Here is a 17,896-nt window from a genome sequence, read left to right as displayed (position 1 = left end):
CGGGTACCTGCAGGGCCCGAGGGCACCGCTGGGTGCAGGGCTCACTGCTGTTCACCTGGGTTCACCTGGGGCACTTCCTGAGGTGACGGCTGTCATTGCTCTGGGGTACAGCTGTGTGCTCATCCCATCCATGGGGGCACAGAGCAGCACGCAGAGATCTGTCAGCGCTGCTCTTCACCTGGAGGGAAACAGGAACCGCGTAGATTCGGTGAATATTTTAGTTTCAGAAAAATAAAGGTTAAAAGAAGAAAGGGTTCAAAGAAAGAAAAAAACCAAGCCTTCACCTCGTGTCGTTGCTAGCAGGTTTCTGCTGGCCAGGACAGCCTGGATGGCTGGGAACAAAACGCGGTCACGGGCCACGGTGGTCGAAGGGCACAGCCTTAGCTGGGCCGGAGGGGAGAGAAGTAGAGCCTTACCAGGAGATCCCCTCCCAGCCTTTCCCTCCCGCCGGCGCAGCCCGCAGCCCGGTGCCGCTCTGCTGCCGCCCTCTGCTGCCCGCCCCGCCGCCGCGCTCCGACCATTTGCCGCCGGGCCGGCGCGCAGCCTCCGAAATAAAATGGCTGATGGCAGCGGGGCGAGCGGCGCTGCACGCAGCCCTACGGAAATGGGGTTTTCTACGCTCTGCGGCGCCGCTCCAGCCGCCAAACGCCGCTTCTTTCTGCGTACGGCCGGCGCTGACGTGGAATGCCATGCGCGAAGGGAAGCGGCAGGCAGCAGGCGCTACGCTCGCCCTGCTCCACTAGGGCAGAAGGTCAGCGCCGAGCTGGGAAGATGCCTGGAGTGGCACAGGGTTGGAACGCAGGTCAGAGCCAGAGCGGCTTTCAGCAGGACCTAAAGCTGCAGCCACAGTGCCAGCTCTGTGTCAGCTTTGCCCTGCTGTCAGCAACACTGCCCGTGTTTGAAAGAGCAGCAGCTGCCCTCCTGCCTTCTGTACCAGCACGCTGCATCACTCAAAGGCAGCATTGTGCCCCACCAACAGCAGCAGGACAGCAGCCAAGGCCCTGGGCAAGACAAGAGATCAGGGCTGTGCCAAAGAGAGAGGTGCAGGAGTTGGCCCATGCCCAGAGCAACGCTGGTGACAGGCAAGTTACTTCCCTACTGTGCTTCAAGACACTGCCTCAACTCCAAGGAGGCAACAGGAAAGAAGGCCAGTACCAGTTTTGGATGAAATAAAACACAGACAGCCTGAGTGTCCTTCTGAAAGAGGGTAAGAGTAGCTGCAGTCCAGGGAAATACTTCCTTGTGTAAAGCATAGCCCCTGTAGAGTGGAAGAGGGGACAGAGCAGGCCAAAGCCAACGCAGGATGCTGCCTGCACTGATCAGAGCGACCCTAAAGCAGGAAGCCTCCAGCCAGACTTTGTCACAGCCCCTGTTATAGTGGCACAGAATTAACACGAACCAGTTTAGGTCCTTTAATCTGTCCAAGACAGGGTGCTGAAGCACAAATGATAAAACATTCTGCATTTTTACAGCAAAAAAATGCTACAGAAGTTTATAGGAAAAAAAATATTTTTGTACATGGGTAAAACATTATAAATTCAAGACAACTCACAGACAAAGGGTAAATTCCCACAGCTATCGCTCATTTCTGTTAAAAAGTTCACTTGAATATGCAAGCAGTCAAAATAGCTTGCTGTTCTTCCTTGAAATGAAAATTCTTTCTTCCAAGTGGCTCACAGTACTCCTTTGCACCTTGGAATGTCCTCCGAAGGCTCCGCCAAGATAAAAGGAGAATAAAAACCCCTGGAGTCCTTTCAGATAGTCTCAGAGATCAAGAGAAGGGAAAGGAAAAGGGAAGTTTATTCAAACTTGATCTTCTTCCCTTGTGGCTTGTGATCTCCACCTCCTCCTCTGCCTCCTCGGAAGCCACCTCCTCCTCTGCCTATAAAAAGAGAATGTATCAGGAAACAAAGATGCATGGCTCCCCCTACAGTCACCACTACCTTTCCAAATCCCTCCCTGGTACAGGACAGAAAACAAATTCACATCCAGCACTCTATGGGAGCAGCACCCTGTAACCCCAAGAACAGCTTCAGCTGATTTTTGACTATGGGCCTTAGAAGGTTACTTACCTCCAAAACCTCTGCCACCACCTCTGCCTCCAAATCCACCTCTTCCTCCTCGGCCTCCTCTGCCACCACGACCACCAAATCCACCACCAAATCCACCGCCACGCTGAAATTCACCCTTTGGTTTGGCAAAATCAAGGATCACTTTGTTTCCATCTATCTCTCCATCCTCCATAGCCTCTTTAGCTGCTTTGGCATCCTCTGGGGAGCTGAAGTCCACAAACCCAAACCTGGGCAGTGGATTAAGAGAAAGACAAGTCAAACCACACGCAACCCATGAACCGTAGCACCACCTACTGGCACTTGACAGCAATCCCTTAGGTAACAGTAGCATCTGGAACTGTTACTTGTAAACCAGTAAGCAGCTAATCACAACTGACGGAACCACGTTGTGAGTGTGCCACTACCCAGCTGTTAATGTCCTTCTCGTGCGAATCCATAGGCTGCCACGGATCTGTCGGCAGGAAGGAGCTCATTGAGAAGTGAGCCTGCCCAACCACAGCTATATGCCCCCCCTCCTCTAGCTCCACACCATCTACTGTCTCCTAAGAATCACCTACATAAGCCTTAGATACACCCTGCACCACACAGATGTTTTTCTCCTGCAGGAACCGAAGGAACCCCCCGTGGTGCTTAACATACCCTTTAGAAGAGCCAGTGTCCCTGTCTGTGACTATTCGAGCACTTATAGAGCCTTCAAACGATTCTCTTAGCGTCTCCTCCGTTGTGTCCTCAGAAAGGCCTCTGACAAACAATGTTTTGCTTTGTTCTGTGGAAAGAACATTCAGAGATCAGTCTGAGCAAAGCTACCATTAACTTCTCAACACCACATTCGGCCTGCACTACCGACTCCAACAACAGTTCCCAGGGCTTTTACTTTTAAAGGAGGCTGAGGCACCCAAAGGTAGATGACCTTGAAAACTCTCTGAACTGCAAACAGAACCTTACATCCAAGTGCCTCCAAATGGACCCACTTGGTACCATCAAATTCATTCCCCTCTACACACTTTCATCCTCCCATAGATACAAGTGAATCAGTACGGACACTAACAGGGTAACAGACACTGCTGGATCAGCACTTGACTATCTAGAGGACTTTAGAAATCGTTTCATCAGCATTTCAGATAATCAGTCATCACATCCAGCACATCTACTCATGTCTTTCACAGTTGTTTGCTGTTGTGTTTTTGTTAGTTTCTTGAAGCAGACAAAAGTTGGCAGGAATTGCACACTCTTACCACAGGATCCAGTAATCAGGCACGGAACACTTACGGTTAAATCCTCCTCTTGCATTCATGTTCCCTTTCTGCCACGATGGTGAACTGAATTCCAGCCTGATTGCCCTGCCTTCAATTTCTGTGTTGTTACAGGAATTCAATGCCTCTTTAGCATCCTCGGCTGTGGGAAATTCTACAAATGCATACCTATTTGAAGAGGAAGGTTTCAGTCAGCTTGGGAGGCACAGCACATCAGCAGAGGCAAGGCATTCACCATGCCAACTGAGGACTCAGTTATAAACATACCCTTTAGGCCTGCCCTGGTTGTTTTGTGGCATCTTGATGGAAGTAGCTTTTTTAAACAGTTCCTGCAGAGTTTCTTCTGAGGCAGCATAGGACAGGTTGTTCACAATCAGCGTCTTCGACTCCCTCTCTCCACCTCCTAGAAAGGAAACACAGTGAGTCAAGTCCAAGCTTAGAGAGGGAGAGCTCTCTACCTCTGGGCACAAAGTCCCCTCCTAAGGAGATGGCAGTTGTTGCACCCCCTTCCCACTTTGAGGTGAGGCACAAAGCCAAGAACCAATGCTGTTCTGGTCACCTGGACTAACTGCCCTTTCTTGTCAAAAACATGCAGGAGAAACCTGCAGTGCATGCCATGTGGAGCACAAGGAAGGGAAAAGGCTCCTGCCTGTTATCTTACAGCTTTGCTGCAGTGCTTCAAGTCATTCTGTCCCTAGCAAGCTTCTGACACAAGCAAAGTCCTGCCCTCTGCATGCACACTGTTAATCTGAAAACACACCTTTCTGATTTTCTTGTTGGCTCTTCTCACCAGTGTAGTCAATGACCATGGCACGACCATCAACCTCTGTGCCTTGTTTCTCCTCCAGTGCTTTTTCTGCCTCAGCTTCTGTTTTGAATTCAATATAGGCCATCCTACAACAAAGAAAGCGACAGTCATTCCTGCAAGGAAATTAATCCTTAAGTTCAGGATTGAATGCCTGAACACATCAAAATGCAGTAACAGCAAACACTTCACAGTTTCTCTACATACCCCTTGCTGCTCCCTTCCTTGTTAAGTACTAGTCGGACCTCTACAGCATTTTCAAACACATTTTTCATTTCCTCTTCAGTTACACGGTAGGGCAGATTCTTCACAAACAGTGTTCTAGCATCTCTCTCTGCAAAGAGCAAAGAAAAGTTCTCACCATCTGCTCCATATCCCTTCTCGACAAGCAGACAGACCAAATAAATCCAGCAGAAAAAAAAAAAACCTGAACAGTACAGATTTGTAGTCCCGAAAGCAGAAAAGGCAAGAGCAAAAATTAATTAGGTTACCATTATGTTGTTTCCCTAAAGGCACTGAATTCTGAATACAGCTCCTAAAGCTTAGGACAGGACCACATGCCCTCCTCATGCACTTACTACGTACTTACACTACTTCCTTCCAGCTCAGTGTTTCAGATTTGCAAGTCAGAACTTGCACAGCCATTTTAGCACTCAAGAAACTACGACACAGGGATCAGACCAGGGAAATGTCTTTTAAGAGCAGCACAGCAGCCATTAGTAATGCCACCCACCTTTCTTCAACGTGCAGATAGCTCAGAACTGAGTCCTACCTTTCTTATTTTCTTTAAGACTTTCTTTGCTCTTCGCTTTTTCCAGTTTGATTTCCAAACCCATCAGCTTCTTTCCATTCAGCTGAAGAGCTTTATCCATATCTTCAGCAGATAAGAAATCCACGTAGCCAAACCGCCTGAAAGAAGAGCAGCTTCACTGTTTAAGCTGATCTATTTCTAATAACAAACACATACAGAAAGCAAGAACAGGGGACTGTGGTCAAGCTAAAGTGTCAATAAAAACACAGGCAGGCCAGCACAGATAACTAGCAGCAGAGAACAGCAGTTCTCCCTTTAGGGATTAGTGCACTCCTGAAGTACACCACCACCATCAGCACTACACGCATTCCAGTCCCTCTTCCAGCTTCCATTTGCTATCCAACAAGCACTCCAGCACCCCAAAGGGAATTAGTCACAGCCATCCACATGAACGGCTGCCAAGTCAAAGAAAGAAGCAGCACAATTCCACAGAGGAACTTACTTGGAAGAACCAATTCTGACTTCTGAGACCTGGAGATTTTTCTTGCCAAAGAATTCTTTGATGGCAGTTCTCAGTTCTTCGTAGTCCTTGGTGGGGGTCAAGTTTTTCACAAAGAGTGAGAAAGCTGAAGCAGGTGCTTTGAATGAAAAGACATTGGAACATAAGGCAAATGAAGAGAGTTGGAAATTAGATTGCTTACAGCATTAGCACATCAGTTTTGCTCAAAACTGACATCACATTTCAGTATTAAGTCCCTTCTGATCATCATTCGTGCTGAGGAAAAAGAAAACACTGAACATCCACAGCCCCTTCACCATTACTACACACCTCACCCAGCAGTCCAACAACTCAAATGAGCATCACTTGTGACCCCACGTCACTTACTTTCTGTTTTCTTTTTCTTGGCCTCTGGTGCACTCTTGTTGGCCATTTCTTTTTTCCTCTTTCCAGGTGCTTCCTTGACAGGTTCTGTGGTTAGGGAACAAGAAACAACACTGGAATAGAAGTACATGAACAGAACAACAGCTTCTCCTGCGCTGTATCAATACAGGACTCTTAAAATCTTCACTGCTCAAACAGAAGGCCAGCATTACCAATTCTTCAGTCCTAATGACTACAACACAAAGAAAAATTTTGCTTGGACACTTTTTTGGCTACTATGGAAAACTATGATATATAAACTCACTTTCATCCTCACTTTCTTCCTCATCCTCCTCTTCATCATCTTCATCCTCCTCATCTTCATCCTCATCTTCTTCATCTTCCTCATCTTCAGACTCTGCCTTGGCTTTAGCTGGAGCAGCCTTGGCTGGAGGAGGTTTCTTCACAGGAACTGGTGTTGTGTCCATGGCCTCATCTTCAGACTCTGCAACAGGTTGAGTGTGAGATTTCAGGAGCATTCCAGATGAAGCCATTTTCGAGTCTAAAAAACACTCAGCTCTACAGTTTCGTATTCCTCATGAAGCTTATATGTTCTCAGGAAGAGTTTTGTAGTGTTTCAGTGTCCTGCCTGTATCTCAGCTTTTACTGCACTAACATCTCTTAAGGTTTTCATTTTCCCCAACAGTAGAAAAATAAACACTCCTGCCATATCTGACAGACACTGGTTGCCAGCTAAAGGCAGCTGGGCACTAACTGGACACAGACACACTGCATCACTCCCACTAACCCACCCCTCCACTGAGCTCCCTGGAAGCATCCAACACTTTCACAACTATATTTTCCAAACCTTTCGTTTCTCTAAATCCTTTATGGACCACATACCTTCATCCTCCTCGTCCTCCTCATCCTCCTCCTCATCTTCCTCGTCCTCAGATTCCTGCTTTGCTGGCACAACTGCAGGCTTTTTGGCTGGTACAGCTGCTGCGGATTTTTTGGCTGCAGGCTTCACAGGCATTGCTGGTTCCTCTTCCTCATCTACCACAACAGTACAATAAGCCTTTATCCATAGCACTCAGTGTTCAAACTCTGCCAGGCACTTTGCTTCATCCGAGAAAACTCAAAAGGTGTGGCACACACTACAAGTAACACAGCTGCAGTATGGAAAGTTCTCCAACATTTACCAAAGCCCCAACTTTCCTCCCTCCCTGCCCTTCTGTATGCTGCATTTTGCTGCACTGTCAACTTCAAAAGTAATCAATTTCACCTACAAGACCGAGCCAACTTTGGTCAACTCACAAAGACAGAAATGAGTTCCAAAAGTAACTTACCAGACTCCTCCTCTTCGTCTTCATCTTCTTCGTCATCTTCCTCATCGTCTTCATCTTCTTCCTCGCTCTCTTGCTTCTTGGCATTCTTGCCATTTTTCGCTCCTTTGCCTAAGACAGCAGCCTTTTTGGGTGATGGAGCAACAGCCTTTTTAGCTGGAGTAGCCACAGCCTTCTTGGCTGGCGTCACTGCCTTTTTTGCAGGAGTGGCAGCCTTCTTTGCAGGGGTAGCAGCCTTCTTGGCTGGTGTAACTGCTGCTTTTTGTTGTTTCTTTGGAGGGACCATCATCTGAAAGAGATTTATTGAATGTGAGACTCGTGCTGCCCCTCATGGGATACCAAACTGATGAAAGTGACCCCTCAGTGACATTATGCCTTGACAGTCATTTAGAACTCTGCAGAACTCATGAAGCTGGCACTTTAGGAGCTGCAGCAAGCATGTAACTAGCTCCTTACAACAAATTAATTGAGATTCTTGCTTTTTCTGTGCCACTGCTGCACCTGTTCTGCCTGTTCCATTAATTCAGTTAAAACACGAATAACTACAATCTAAAAAACTTATTTTTCTTACACTAATTTTTGCTTTTTTACCTTGTTTGCCTATTCTGTTGAATTGCTGTAGTTTGAAAGCAGCTTTTAACAGGTTAACAGCAAAACATCCAGCAACTGTCTGCTGAACCAATCCCAACAATCCCTCCTTCCCTTCAACAGGAACCAACACCTTGAAGTTTTCACTCCTGTGCATTAGGTGTGCAATAAATCAGTTACTGCTGATGAATTAACCATTCACTCACTCTTAGCTACTCAGACCAGCTTTAAGATCCCCACAGTCCTTCCAACGCCAGGAAGCACGGCTTGAGCTGCTCAGCCAGTTCTTCCCTCACTGCTTTCCCCTTACGTAATCCAGTTAATCCTTCAGGCACAACGAACATCCCCCCAAGCTGTTTACCAGCGTGGATTCCCCACCACATCCCCCCATAACTCTCAGCCACTTCTGAAGCTCGTGGCTGCACACGCTCCATAGACGGCCTACCTCTTCCCCACTGCTTTCCTCTAAATCGGAGGACTCTTCCTCCTCGCTTTCCTCGACCTTTTTGGGGGGAGGCGCCATTTTTTTCTGCTTCATTTGGTTCTTGGGAGTCTGCGGGAGAGAAGGGACCGTGAGAACGCGTTGCGGTACAACTGAAAGCACCGGGCGCGCCGCGGGGCGGACAATCACCCCAACCACGTGGCGGCCCAACACGCCCCGCCCGGCCCGGAGCTCCCCGCGTGGTGTCCCCGTTCCTCCCCCACCTCCACGTGTTCGCTCTCCGCTGCACCACGTGGCCGCCCCCCCCCTTTCCCCCCCCCCCTCCGTGACCCCCCTACGCAGACCCCTCTCCCGCCCCGCGCGCGCCAACATGGAGGAAGAACGGGGGAGGGGGAGGGGGGCGCGCTCGAAACCTCTCCCACCGCGCGCGCGCGCGCCCCTCCCCTCGCCGCCATTTTCACTGTGAAGGAAAAAAGAACGGGCGAGAGGGCCGGGAACGGCCGCGCGGCGCTGGCGACGGCGGGAAGAAGCGCGGCGAGCCCCGGTCCCCCCTTGGGCCCGGCCCCGCGGGCTCAGAGCCGGAGGCCCCGCCGCGCCCGAAGGCCCCGCCCGAAGGCCTCACCTTGGCGAGCTTCACCATGATGGCGGCGGTGCCTGGCGGCGCTGGGGCGGCGGCCGAACTGCTTCGGGGGGCGGGAGTGCGCGTCCCTGGGGGGGTTACGGCGGGGAACGGAGCGGGCCCCGGGAGCGGCGGCGCGGCGCTGCCGATGCAGACCGGGGACTGAAACGAAAGAGCGAGCGCACGGCCCTTCCGCTGGCTTGCCTAGCCCTCGGCTTCGCCCCGCCCACTCCGCCCCCGCTCTGTCCAATCGGCGCTCGCGCCCCGCCGGGCGGCCAATCGCCGCTTCCGCCCCTCGAGCCCATTCGCCAATCGACGTGGCTTTATCATCAACCAACGGGAGAGCGCGTTACAGCGTGCAGCAAGTGGAAAGCCCGCGAGATGTGGGACGAGAACTTGGGATCTTAACGCCCGCCCTCGAGGAAGTGGGGAGACCAGTAAGAAGGCGGCAGCTCGATGCCTGCGCTCTGATTGGACGGAGCTCTTAGCGGAGAGCGGGCGTGTCCGGGACCGCGGGAGAGCACGTGGCGGGCAGCGGGCCACGTGGTGGGGCCGGGCAGGGGGCAGCGGGGGGGGGGTGTAGGGGGCACCGGGAGGGCTCAGCAGCCCTGATGGAGCTGGGAGCTGGGAGCTGGCTTCCAGGCTGCTCAGGTACTAGAAGGGGGATGGGGGGGGAGGCCGGGGCTGCTGTTTTATTCGGGAGCTCCTAAATTATGGCGTTGGGGTCAGGGGTTCCAAAATTATGGGGTCGGAATCTGTCTTGCTCTGCCCGTGCCCCTCAGCCCCGATATTAACCCCCGCTCCGGCACCGACCCCTCTTCTGCGGCGCTGCGGCAGCACTAGTGTGAGTCCTGAAGCAGGAGTGTGAGCAGCTGCTGGCGTGATGCTTGCCTTGAAGGACCCCAACTGTGCTCCTATCCTTGGAGAAAAGTAAACTGCATCCGCACGATGGATGACACTGAATTTGTTCATTGGGAGATAATATTCCTGTGGGGTTTTATTTCAGTGCATGCAATATTGGGTGTAAATGGTCCTGGGCAGCCCCTGGCACTGCACCCCCGGTGTGGTATTACTGGAGTCCAGCTCTGTCCCCAGGGCACCAGGCTCACCCCCGTATTCCCTCTGCCCTTCCTGGGCTGCTGGAGAAAAGCCCCTGACCTGGGGGAGAAAACCTAAAGAAAAGAGGTGGGGACTGTGAATGAATGAAGTCGTATGTGGTGTGAAGAGATACCCCTGGATGCTCAGGGGGACCCGGGAATCTCTTGCCAGCCTGCAGACAGACTGACACCATAGGGAGGAATGGAGGTAAGGCAGGGGGACACTGCTAGCATCACTGTGTCTGTCACACGCACTTGTGGAATATGATCACTCAGACTCCCAACCTCCACGTGCTGCAGGAGCCACCTCTGAGTGCCCAGGGTGCCCCAAAGCCCCGTGTTAGCTCTGCAGCACAGCTCAGAGGGAGCCTCAGGGCCAAGGCAGGGCTGCAGCCATCTGCAGCATCAGCGTGGAGTAATGTGGCCAAAACAGGTTTAGCAGCTCCGATTGTGGCAAAAACGCTGTTTAGGTGGAGGAGGAGGGACCCCGAAAAGCAAAGGATCGCTCTTTGAGAAAGTGCACAGCCAGGAACCAGTGTGGCAGAAAGCAGTACAGTGCCTGGAAATGGTCTGGTGGCACCTGGCCCTGTGAGCCCAGCATTGGCTGGTGTTCCCCAGGGGATGTCCCCATAGTCATCTCATGAATGAACTCTCAAAAACCCGTGGCTGGAGAAAAGTGAACCAGACTGGGACACAAATTTGGGACCAGACATGCAGAGACAATGATTTTCACTGAGCTGAGAGCCATTCCCTCCGAGCAAACAAGTGCAGACCGTGCTGTCAGACCCTTATTTGATTTGTCTCCCCACGGCACTGCACCGTTTGCCTTCATTACTTTCTCTGTCCCTTACCATAGTCTTATCGTGGAGCATCTGTCCAATAAAAGGCCTGTTAATATAATTTATATCCAGTTGTCACTTTCTGCCTCACCCAGGAGAATGGGCTCCCTGGGTGCACCATGCCTTGGAAAAGCAGTTATCCTGAGTGGAAGAAGTGACATCCTAGCAGATTTTATTGCTACGTTCAGCTTTGGGAAGTTACATTTTGTGGTCTGCGTCCTGGGGTGGAGAGCTCGGGATGCCGTTTCCTCTAGAAAATCCCTTCTGAGAATGAAATGAGCTTCATCCTCAGAAAAGTGGTGAAAAAGCAAACTGCAGTGAGGTTACAGGAGGTGGGTGGTGTGGTGTTAGTGCAGCTTTGTGCTTCAGCCATAACCCTCTGAAGGATGTATTGAAGGAACGAACGAGCTGCAGGAGGATGGCACATGGGAGCAGACCATCCTGAAAGCACTCATGGGTGCTCCATAAGGAGGAACCAGTGGAAACCTGAATACTAGAAGGGAAACTGCAAGAGAAATTAAGTGTGGCCAAGTGCTGGTGGGGTCATTGTGCATGGGGACAGAGCTGAGCCAGTGGGGGAGCAGAAGAAGGGGTTTGCATTTCTCCCTTTGCTTTTTCTGGCTGTGCTGGCAGCTGTCAGGCAGCAAAGGAAAGATAATGAGAGAAATCTGCTCTGTGTCTCTGACAGCTTTCTCCAATGTGTCGCGTTCAATTGTCCCAACAGGAGAAGATGAAACTTCCCTGGCTGCCACAGCGAACACAAGGAGAAATGAAGCCCTGTAATTAAAGCTGCTATAACTGCTTGGCAGCAGGGCCAGCTCTTGGGTTCTTGCTTGGCTTTGGTGCCTTGGCTGTCCAAAATGTATAGAAAATTAGATGAGTTTTATCTTTTTCTAGTCTGAACATCACAGCCTTCCTTTTCACAGTGCAAGGTGCTCCATCCTGCCTGGGCCTTCCTGAGCTCTTGAACAATGTCAGTGACTGTGATGGACTTTTTTGGAGGGGTCCATGGGCAAGACCATGTGGCCTTAGAGGGTACAACGCGCCCGTCACAGAGCTACTTTACCATTCACACGCCAAGAGGAAGGCAGGAAATACACAGAGGACCAAGGCACCCATGTCTCTTGTCCCCACCCAGGTGAGCATCACCACCCCACCTTGAAGATAACACTCCCCTTGGCCCCAGATGGCTGCCCCACATGCTACCATGCCATCTCTCATCCATGCTAATTGTGCATCACTTTCCTTTCTTAACCAAACTATCCCCATAAACCAAAGCAGGTGCTGCTGGGACATCAGTTCCATCGTCCTTACCATGTTGCAGCAGGAACAGGTGCAAGTGATGCTTGGCTGCTGGTGGCCAATCGTCCCTGCACACAGCTGCAGGGCTGGGAAGGGATCTGAGGTCCCTCTGTGCTTCCCACGGCCCTGCTGGGAGGAATGGGATCCGAGCATATCTCTGACACTGATGCTCCATCTCCATTTGCACAGCCCTAGTCCTAGATCCAGCCACAAGGGCTTTGCAAACACTGTCCATGTGAGCTTTCCCCCACCCACAGTCATGTGAAGCAAGCAAAAACCACCACCCCCCTCTGCTTTTGGGGAGGGGTGGTGAAGAATCTGCTGGCATTCCCAGTGCCATCCATCACAGCTCCAACCGTCTGGGAAAACTGCTGTAAAACTGAGTTTTGGCTCTGTCAAGGAAAGAAAAAAAGCCATGGCCGTTGCAAACAACCCCGGCACAAAAAGCCTTACAAGGCTGGGGCAGCCTCACAGATGGATTTCTTTTTAATCCCCAAGCGAAGGTGATAAATCTTTGAATTGGAGGCACCATCAAGGGGTGCTGCACGGCCAGGGGGATTTGCTGTGCCGCGGTGTGAGCACGTGGGGTTTGGCCACAGCGGGTTCCAATGGGATCGGCTGCTGGGAAGGCACTGCTGTAAATCTCAGAGGACAGATGACAACTTTTGAGAAGCAGCTCTTGGGAAATGAACCATTTGGAGAGAAGGTGGCGGTGCAGAGCTTGAGCCAGGCACGTGCTCCGAACTGTGGGGACAGAGAGAAATGTCCCCCAGCTCAGAGCAAACCCATTGCAGGCGTTGTTTTGGAGACCTTCTAGCACAGTGTCCATCCTGCCACAGGGGACATCTGATCATGCCATGGCTGATGGCATGGCTGGGAGATGTGGGGGTGCCTACACAGCCCCAAACCCTGACCCCATCATTCATCCATGGCTTGTCCCAGCCATCACCTCTGTGCATAGTCCCCAGCAGGGGTAATCCCTCTGATTCATCCTGCAGGAGCACCTTATCACCAGCCACATATCTGTGCAACACATACAAGCACTTGACCAAGCCTGCAGCAGGGATGGTGACATGGAGCCACAGGGTTGTCCCCATGTGCTGTCCCAAAACAGTGGCTGGAGGAGTTGAGGTTTGCCCTCAGATTCTCTTTGGGGTGATCATAAACAAATCTCTGAACAGCCCCAGCATCAGCACCTGATACACACTGCTGGACCATCACCACCAGCTTCCCCTCCTGCATCTCAAAGAGCAAACTGAGCAGCCAAGAAGAGGCGGTGGAGACACATGGAGCATGGCTGTGCCAGGGGACAGCTGGGGACATAACCCCAGGGGGGGTCACCTTCTGCTGTCCCTTGGCCAAGGTGTTTAGTCCCCTGACTTCCCTGCTGCCCCAAGGTGGGGCATGACGGACCTGAAACTCCGCTTGCTGTTGCTGCGCAATAGAATGCTATTGACTGCCAATTAAAAAGCCATTCCCCAGAGGTTCCCATCTGGGGAAGTGACCTTATGAGGCATAATGGGGCAATAACAGCCATCAAGGAGGCATCCGTCACCTCCGCCCGTGGCTGCCTGGGACTGGGAGCGATAGGAGATAGAGAGGGGAGAAAATGGAGATCGATGCACTTTGCCATGTTGACGTGATCTGGAGAGCAGCTGAGAGGATCCTGAAGGGCAGAGGTTAATGCAGCCCCACATTCATCTGCACAACAGGATCCCAAAGGGAAACACTTTGCTAATGGGACAGGGGCTGTGAGCTGGGGCTGGGTCAGCGGGACACAGGAGGGAGTTTTATGAGCACACATCCTGGCTGGGGGAAAACTGGGGTTACCTGCTCTGGTAGCCATGGGGAGGCAGTTTGGAGTGCTGATATTCCATCCCATGGGAGGATCCTGTGCGCACCAGGATGGCAGCAGCATTGATCCCAGACAGCAAATCGATCAGCCCCTCCAGCCGGGGGGAGCCAGCCTGCCTGCCCACCTGCTGTGGCATTTTGTGACATTTTCCCAGCAGCGTGTCTGGGGATAGATTGATCATCTCCATTCCAGGGGCGGCCCCATGCATCGTGTGTCCCTCTCGCACCTTCCCTACCTCAAGTGAGCAAAGACCCTCGAGAGCCATCAAAGCATGGTGGCACGTTTTGGGGTGCCTTTAGGGGCAGGAGCTGCCATCATCACCTTCCCCGGCAAATTTATTGCACAAAGATGTGTGGATATGCAGGAAGGGGATGAAGGGACGGTGCCTATTACTGTTGTCAGCACGTGGGAGGATAGCGGGGTAGTGGGGACAGGTCTGAGTCCCAGGGAATGCAATTAGGGCACAAATTGAGGAAGAATGGCTCTGATTTGTGATTCTTGGGTGAGGAACAGCTCATGCAGGGTGGGGATGAGGGGGGCCTTGTGACACCATGATGTCCTGGCTTTGTCTGGCCCCAGTGATGAGTGCAGAGGATGCAATGCAACCTGGTCATAGTGAGGCAAGGGATGGTCTCCATATCCCTGGAGCAGCCAAGAGAAGCAGCCTGGCAGCACACCTGGAGAAGTAGCCCTGCTCCTGCTGGAACAGCACGGTGATGCACGGCCCCATCGCTTCCCTCCATCCTGCAGATGGATGCTGTGGTGATGGTGATGCCAATGCTGATGGTGGGGAAGCTGTTTTGGTTCCTCCATGTCCTCTTGCTATTCAGCAGAGGGATGTGGCATGCGTGACAGCCTGGCCACCCTCCATCTCCTCCATCTCCTCCATCTCCTCCATCTCCTTCATTTCCACCATCTCGTACTCCTCAGCATCAGAGAGGGGCAGCCCATTGGCACTGGGCATGGGCTCACACTCAGTGCTACGGGTGGTGGCATGGGTGACGCTGGGTGAGTGCTTGCATGAGCCCGGCGGGTGCTGGCCGGGGTGACACATCACCTCCTTGAACATCTCACGGAAGCGGGTGGACATCAGGTTGTAGAGGATGGGGTTGGCGGCCGAGCTCAGGTAGAAGAAGATGCCTGAAATGATGTGGACGTACTGGAACATGTGGAGCATGGGGCCAGTCCAGGTGGAGATGAAGCTCCAGACGAGACGATCGGTGTGGAAGGGGGCCCAGCAGATCCCAAACACCACCACCAGCACGACTGCAGAGTCAGGGGCTGTTGTTAGTGGGGTATGGTGCTCAACATCCCAATGCCCTTTTTTGCCTCCATACTTGGTGCCCCAATGCTGGGGAGGCAGTCAGGGGCTGCTGGGGGAAGGGACAGGGAAGGGAGAGTAGTGGGACAGAGGGTGCTTTGGTCAAGCCTCAGGTCAGAGCCTCATGGCCATGGGATGGAGTAGGATTGGAGTCAACCACAACCCCGAGGTTGTAGGGCACAATAATCTGGTCTAGGGGAGGGAAAGATCCACTGCCCCAGCCTTGTCCCTTTCCTTTTCTTACCCAGGGCTCTCCTGGGTGAGCCACCACAAACAGACCCCACTGCTGGACCACAGCCACCAGCTCTGCCTTTGCCCCCACAGCCTTCCTCCAGGACGACCAAGTGTTATGTGTATATCTAGAGAAAACCCGTGACACCAAGGATTACCGAGACCCCACTTTCCTCCCAGCACCCTTCCAACACCCCAATTGGCTTTGCCTGTCCCCAGTCTCAGACTCACACAGCATCTTCGTGACCTGCCTCCTCTTCACCTTCTTCTGTCCCTGGACTCTGTGATAGTCATTGTCACCACTGGACTTGGCCCCCAGGGCCTCCAGCATCTTCTCTTTCTTGAGCTGCAGGCCGATAAGCAGGTAGAGGATGCTGATGGTCCCCATGGGCAGGAAGAAGAAGACGATGGTGGTGATCTGGATGATGAGATTGTAGGTCAAGCGTGGCTTCACCAGGGTGCAGATCTCCGAATCAGGCACGCGGCCCCGGCCAGGCACATAGAGAGGTTGCAGCCCATGGATGCTGGTGTTGGGGATGGAGCAGATGACTGACACCACCCAGATGGTGATGATGACCCTCTTGGCATGGTTCCTGGTCACCACATACTTAGCTTTGAGTGGGTGCACCACGGCAATGTAGCGCTCCACGCTCAGGGCGGTGACGTTGAGGATGGAAGCGAAGCAGACGGCCTCAAAGAGCAACGTCTTGAAGTAACAGCCCCCAGCCCCCAGCAGGAAGGGGTAATTGCTCCACATGTCATACAGCTCCAGCGGCATTCCCAGCAGCAGCACCAGCAGGTCAGACACAGCCAGACTGAACAGGTAGTAATTCGTGGGTGTCCTCATGAAGCGGTGCTGGAGGATGACGATGCAGGTGAGTGTGTTGCCCACTGCCCCCACAGCAAAGATCAGCAGGTAGATCACGCAGACAGGGATGAAGAAGTTGGATCTCCGAGGCCCTAAGTATTTATGTCGCAGCTGCTCCTCCGTCAGGTTGGCATCTTTGGGGTCGAATAAAGCGTCAGGGTGAGTCCTGTTGCAGAGGTCGGGGCTGGGGGGCTCCATGGGGAAGTCTTGCTGGGACAGGGGGAGCTCAGGGCTGAAGCAGTTGATGTAAGGATTCATGGCTACGGGAGACGTGGCAGTTCACCGGGTGTTCTCCCAAACCCTCTGCTGCTCCTGAGCCCAATCCTCTCTTCCCATCAGGGTTACAAGACTGCCAATCACCACAGCTCAGCACCCCCATCCTGCCCCAGCCAAAGCTTTTCCTTTGGGAAAGCACCCATAATTTTCCAAAGCTCCCCCTATAGGAACCCCATGCTCCCCTTACCCCGTTTTCCATCTACAAACAGTCCTGGCGGCTCCCTGACCCACAGTGGCCCCTTCATCCCACCTGTGGGGACACCGTGGCAGGACTGTCCCCTCTCCTCTTATCCCACAGGACACAGCCCCAAAGCCAACCCCAGACTGCGCCATGCATTGCCCCAGCTCTCCATGCAGAGGGGCTGAGAGGTAAAATAGCCGAGGGGAAAATTAATCTTCCTCTCCAGGAAGGACTTACGTCTCGCTGGGAAGCTCCGGATGCAGGATAAGGTCCCAGTACCCCTATATCAGACGGGATTGGACGGGGAGGGATCAAAGGAGGGGATGGAGACGTCGCTGCCTTAAGAGGCAGGAGAAAGGAATCCTGCTTTCCACTTGGAGCTCCGCTCTCGGCAGCCCGCTGCCCCTCTCCGCTGCTCTCCTCCGTCAGCGAGGGGCTCCCGGGGGGCTTCCTCCCGTCCCCAAACCCAGATCCCAGACCGGGGGCTGGAACCTCGCCGGCAAAGTGGCACAGCGGAGGAGATGCTCTTCAGGAGGGGAGAGGAAATACGTTAAAGTCATAAACTCCATTGACTCGAGAGAGTCCCGGGGGAGGGCAGCACGGCCGTCTCCATCCCCACCAGCAGCCTTCACAACGCGCTGATTTGCCATTTGCGTAGCGAAGGAGGCATCGATCAGCGCTGCTCTGCCGACACTAGCGGGCGCGGGGGCCGGAGTTGGACGGAATTCTGCAGGGAGGGCGCAGAAGGAGCCGGCGGCTGCTCGAGGTCTCCGGGCTCCCAGATGTGCAACCCCTGGGTCCTCCCCGTCGCCGGCTGCCCGAGCTGGAGCCCATCGCCGCTGCGATCGCGGCATCACCTCTCGCCGTGCACCGGGCTCGGATCCCTCCCGCTGCCTGACCGTCCATCTGTCTGTCTATCTGTGAGCCTGTCTGTTTGTCCATCTGTCTGTCTATCAGTCTGCCTGTCCTCTGCACTGATCAGCCCCCACCGGCTGCAGGGTAACAACCCCGCTCTGCAGGCATGTGCACACGTGCACACGCACACCCCCCCCACATCCCCTGCGCTCACATGTCCCAGTGCACCGTGACAAGCTGCTCCTCTCCCCCCGCAGCCCCTCTCTCTCCAAAAACATGTGCCTTCCTTTTCTTTTCTTTTCTTTTCTTTTCTTTTCTTTTCTTTTCTTTTCT

At 53.0% G+C, this 17,896-nt stretch overlaps 2 protein-coding genes and 3 non-coding genes across 5 annotated transcripts; all 5 read right to left on the bottom strand.

Annotated features, from left to right (window-relative positions):
- Window positions 1-1,388: 1,388 nt before the first annotated feature.
- Window positions 1,389-8,852, bottom strand: NCL (nucleolin). The gene is made up of 15 exons (XM_042820312.1): window positions 8,742-8,852; window positions 8,123-8,230; window positions 7,093-7,378; window positions 6,647-6,799; window positions 6,069-6,248; window positions 5,768-5,851; window positions 5,384-5,519; window positions 4,903-5,039; window positions 4,338-4,464; window positions 4,086-4,219; window positions 3,593-3,728; window positions 3,342-3,493; window positions 2,712-2,838; window positions 2,073-2,299; window positions 1,389-1,882 (listed from the first exon to the last, which is right to left on the bottom strand). Exons 1-15 carry the CDS (start codon window positions 8,757-8,759, stop codon window positions 1,800-1,802), a joined length of 2,088 nt encoding a protein of 695 aa, XP_042676246.1. The 5' UTR covers window positions 8,760-8,852; the 3' UTR covers window positions 1,389-1,799.
- Window positions 2,408-2,554, bottom strand: LOC122161634. The gene has a single exon (XR_006169238.1). It is a non-coding gene; the product is annotated as a small nucleolar RNA SNORA75 (small nucleolar RNA).
- LOC122161637 lies at window positions 3,137-3,213 on the bottom strand. Its single transcript, XR_006169241.1, has one exon. It is a non-coding gene; the product is annotated as a small nucleolar RNA SNORD20 (small nucleolar RNA).
- LOC122161636 lies at window positions 5,590-5,658 on the bottom strand. The gene has a single exon (XR_006169240.1). It is a non-coding gene; the product is annotated as a small nucleolar RNA SNORD82 (small nucleolar RNA).
- A 5,351-nt stretch (window positions 8,853-14,203) lies between the features above and the next one.
- NMUR1 (neuromedin U receptor 1) lies at window positions 14,204-17,014 on the bottom strand. The gene is made up of 3 exons (XM_042820322.1): window positions 16,946-17,014; window positions 15,615-16,511; window positions 14,204-15,097 (listed from the first exon to the last, which is right to left on the bottom strand). The coding sequence occupies exons 2-3, from the start codon at window positions 16,507-16,509 to the stop codon at window positions 14,658-14,660; spliced, it is 1,335 nt and encodes a 444-aa protein (XP_042676256.1). The 5' UTR covers window positions 16,510-16,511; window positions 16,946-17,014; the 3' UTR covers window positions 14,204-14,657.
- Window positions 17,015-17,896: the final 882 nt, after the last annotated feature.

Source organism: Centrocercus urophasianus, unplaced genomic scaffold, assembly GCF_019232065.1.
Source record: "Centrocercus urophasianus isolate 14NV4802_14NV808 unplaced genomic scaffold, USGS_Curo_1.0 seq_19, whole genome shotgun sequence".
Taxonomy (NCBI): Eukaryota; Metazoa; Chordata; class Aves; order Galliformes; family Phasianidae; genus Centrocercus; species Centrocercus urophasianus.
This window is presented reverse-complemented; position numbering and strand designations above follow the sequence as displayed.

Coding starts and splice junctions, on each gene's coding strand:
- NCL (XM_042820312.1), bottom strand. Junction 7,379..8,122: donor AGGAAAGCAGTGGGGAAGAG/GTAGGCCGTCTA, acceptor AATCTCTTTCAG/ATGATGGTCCCTCCAAAGAA. Junction 6,800..7,092: donor AGACGAAGAGGAGGAGTCTG/GTAAGTTACTTT, acceptor CTGTTGTGGTAG/ATGAGGAAGAGGAACCAGCA.
- NMUR1 (XM_042820322.1), bottom strand. CDS start 16,509: ATGAATCCTTACATCAACTGCTTCAGCCCTGAGCTCCCCCTGTCCCAG. Junction 15,098..15,614: donor GCAGGTCACGAAGATGCTGT/GTGAGTCTGAGA, acceptor CTGACTCTGCAG/TCGTGCTGGTGGTGGTGTTT.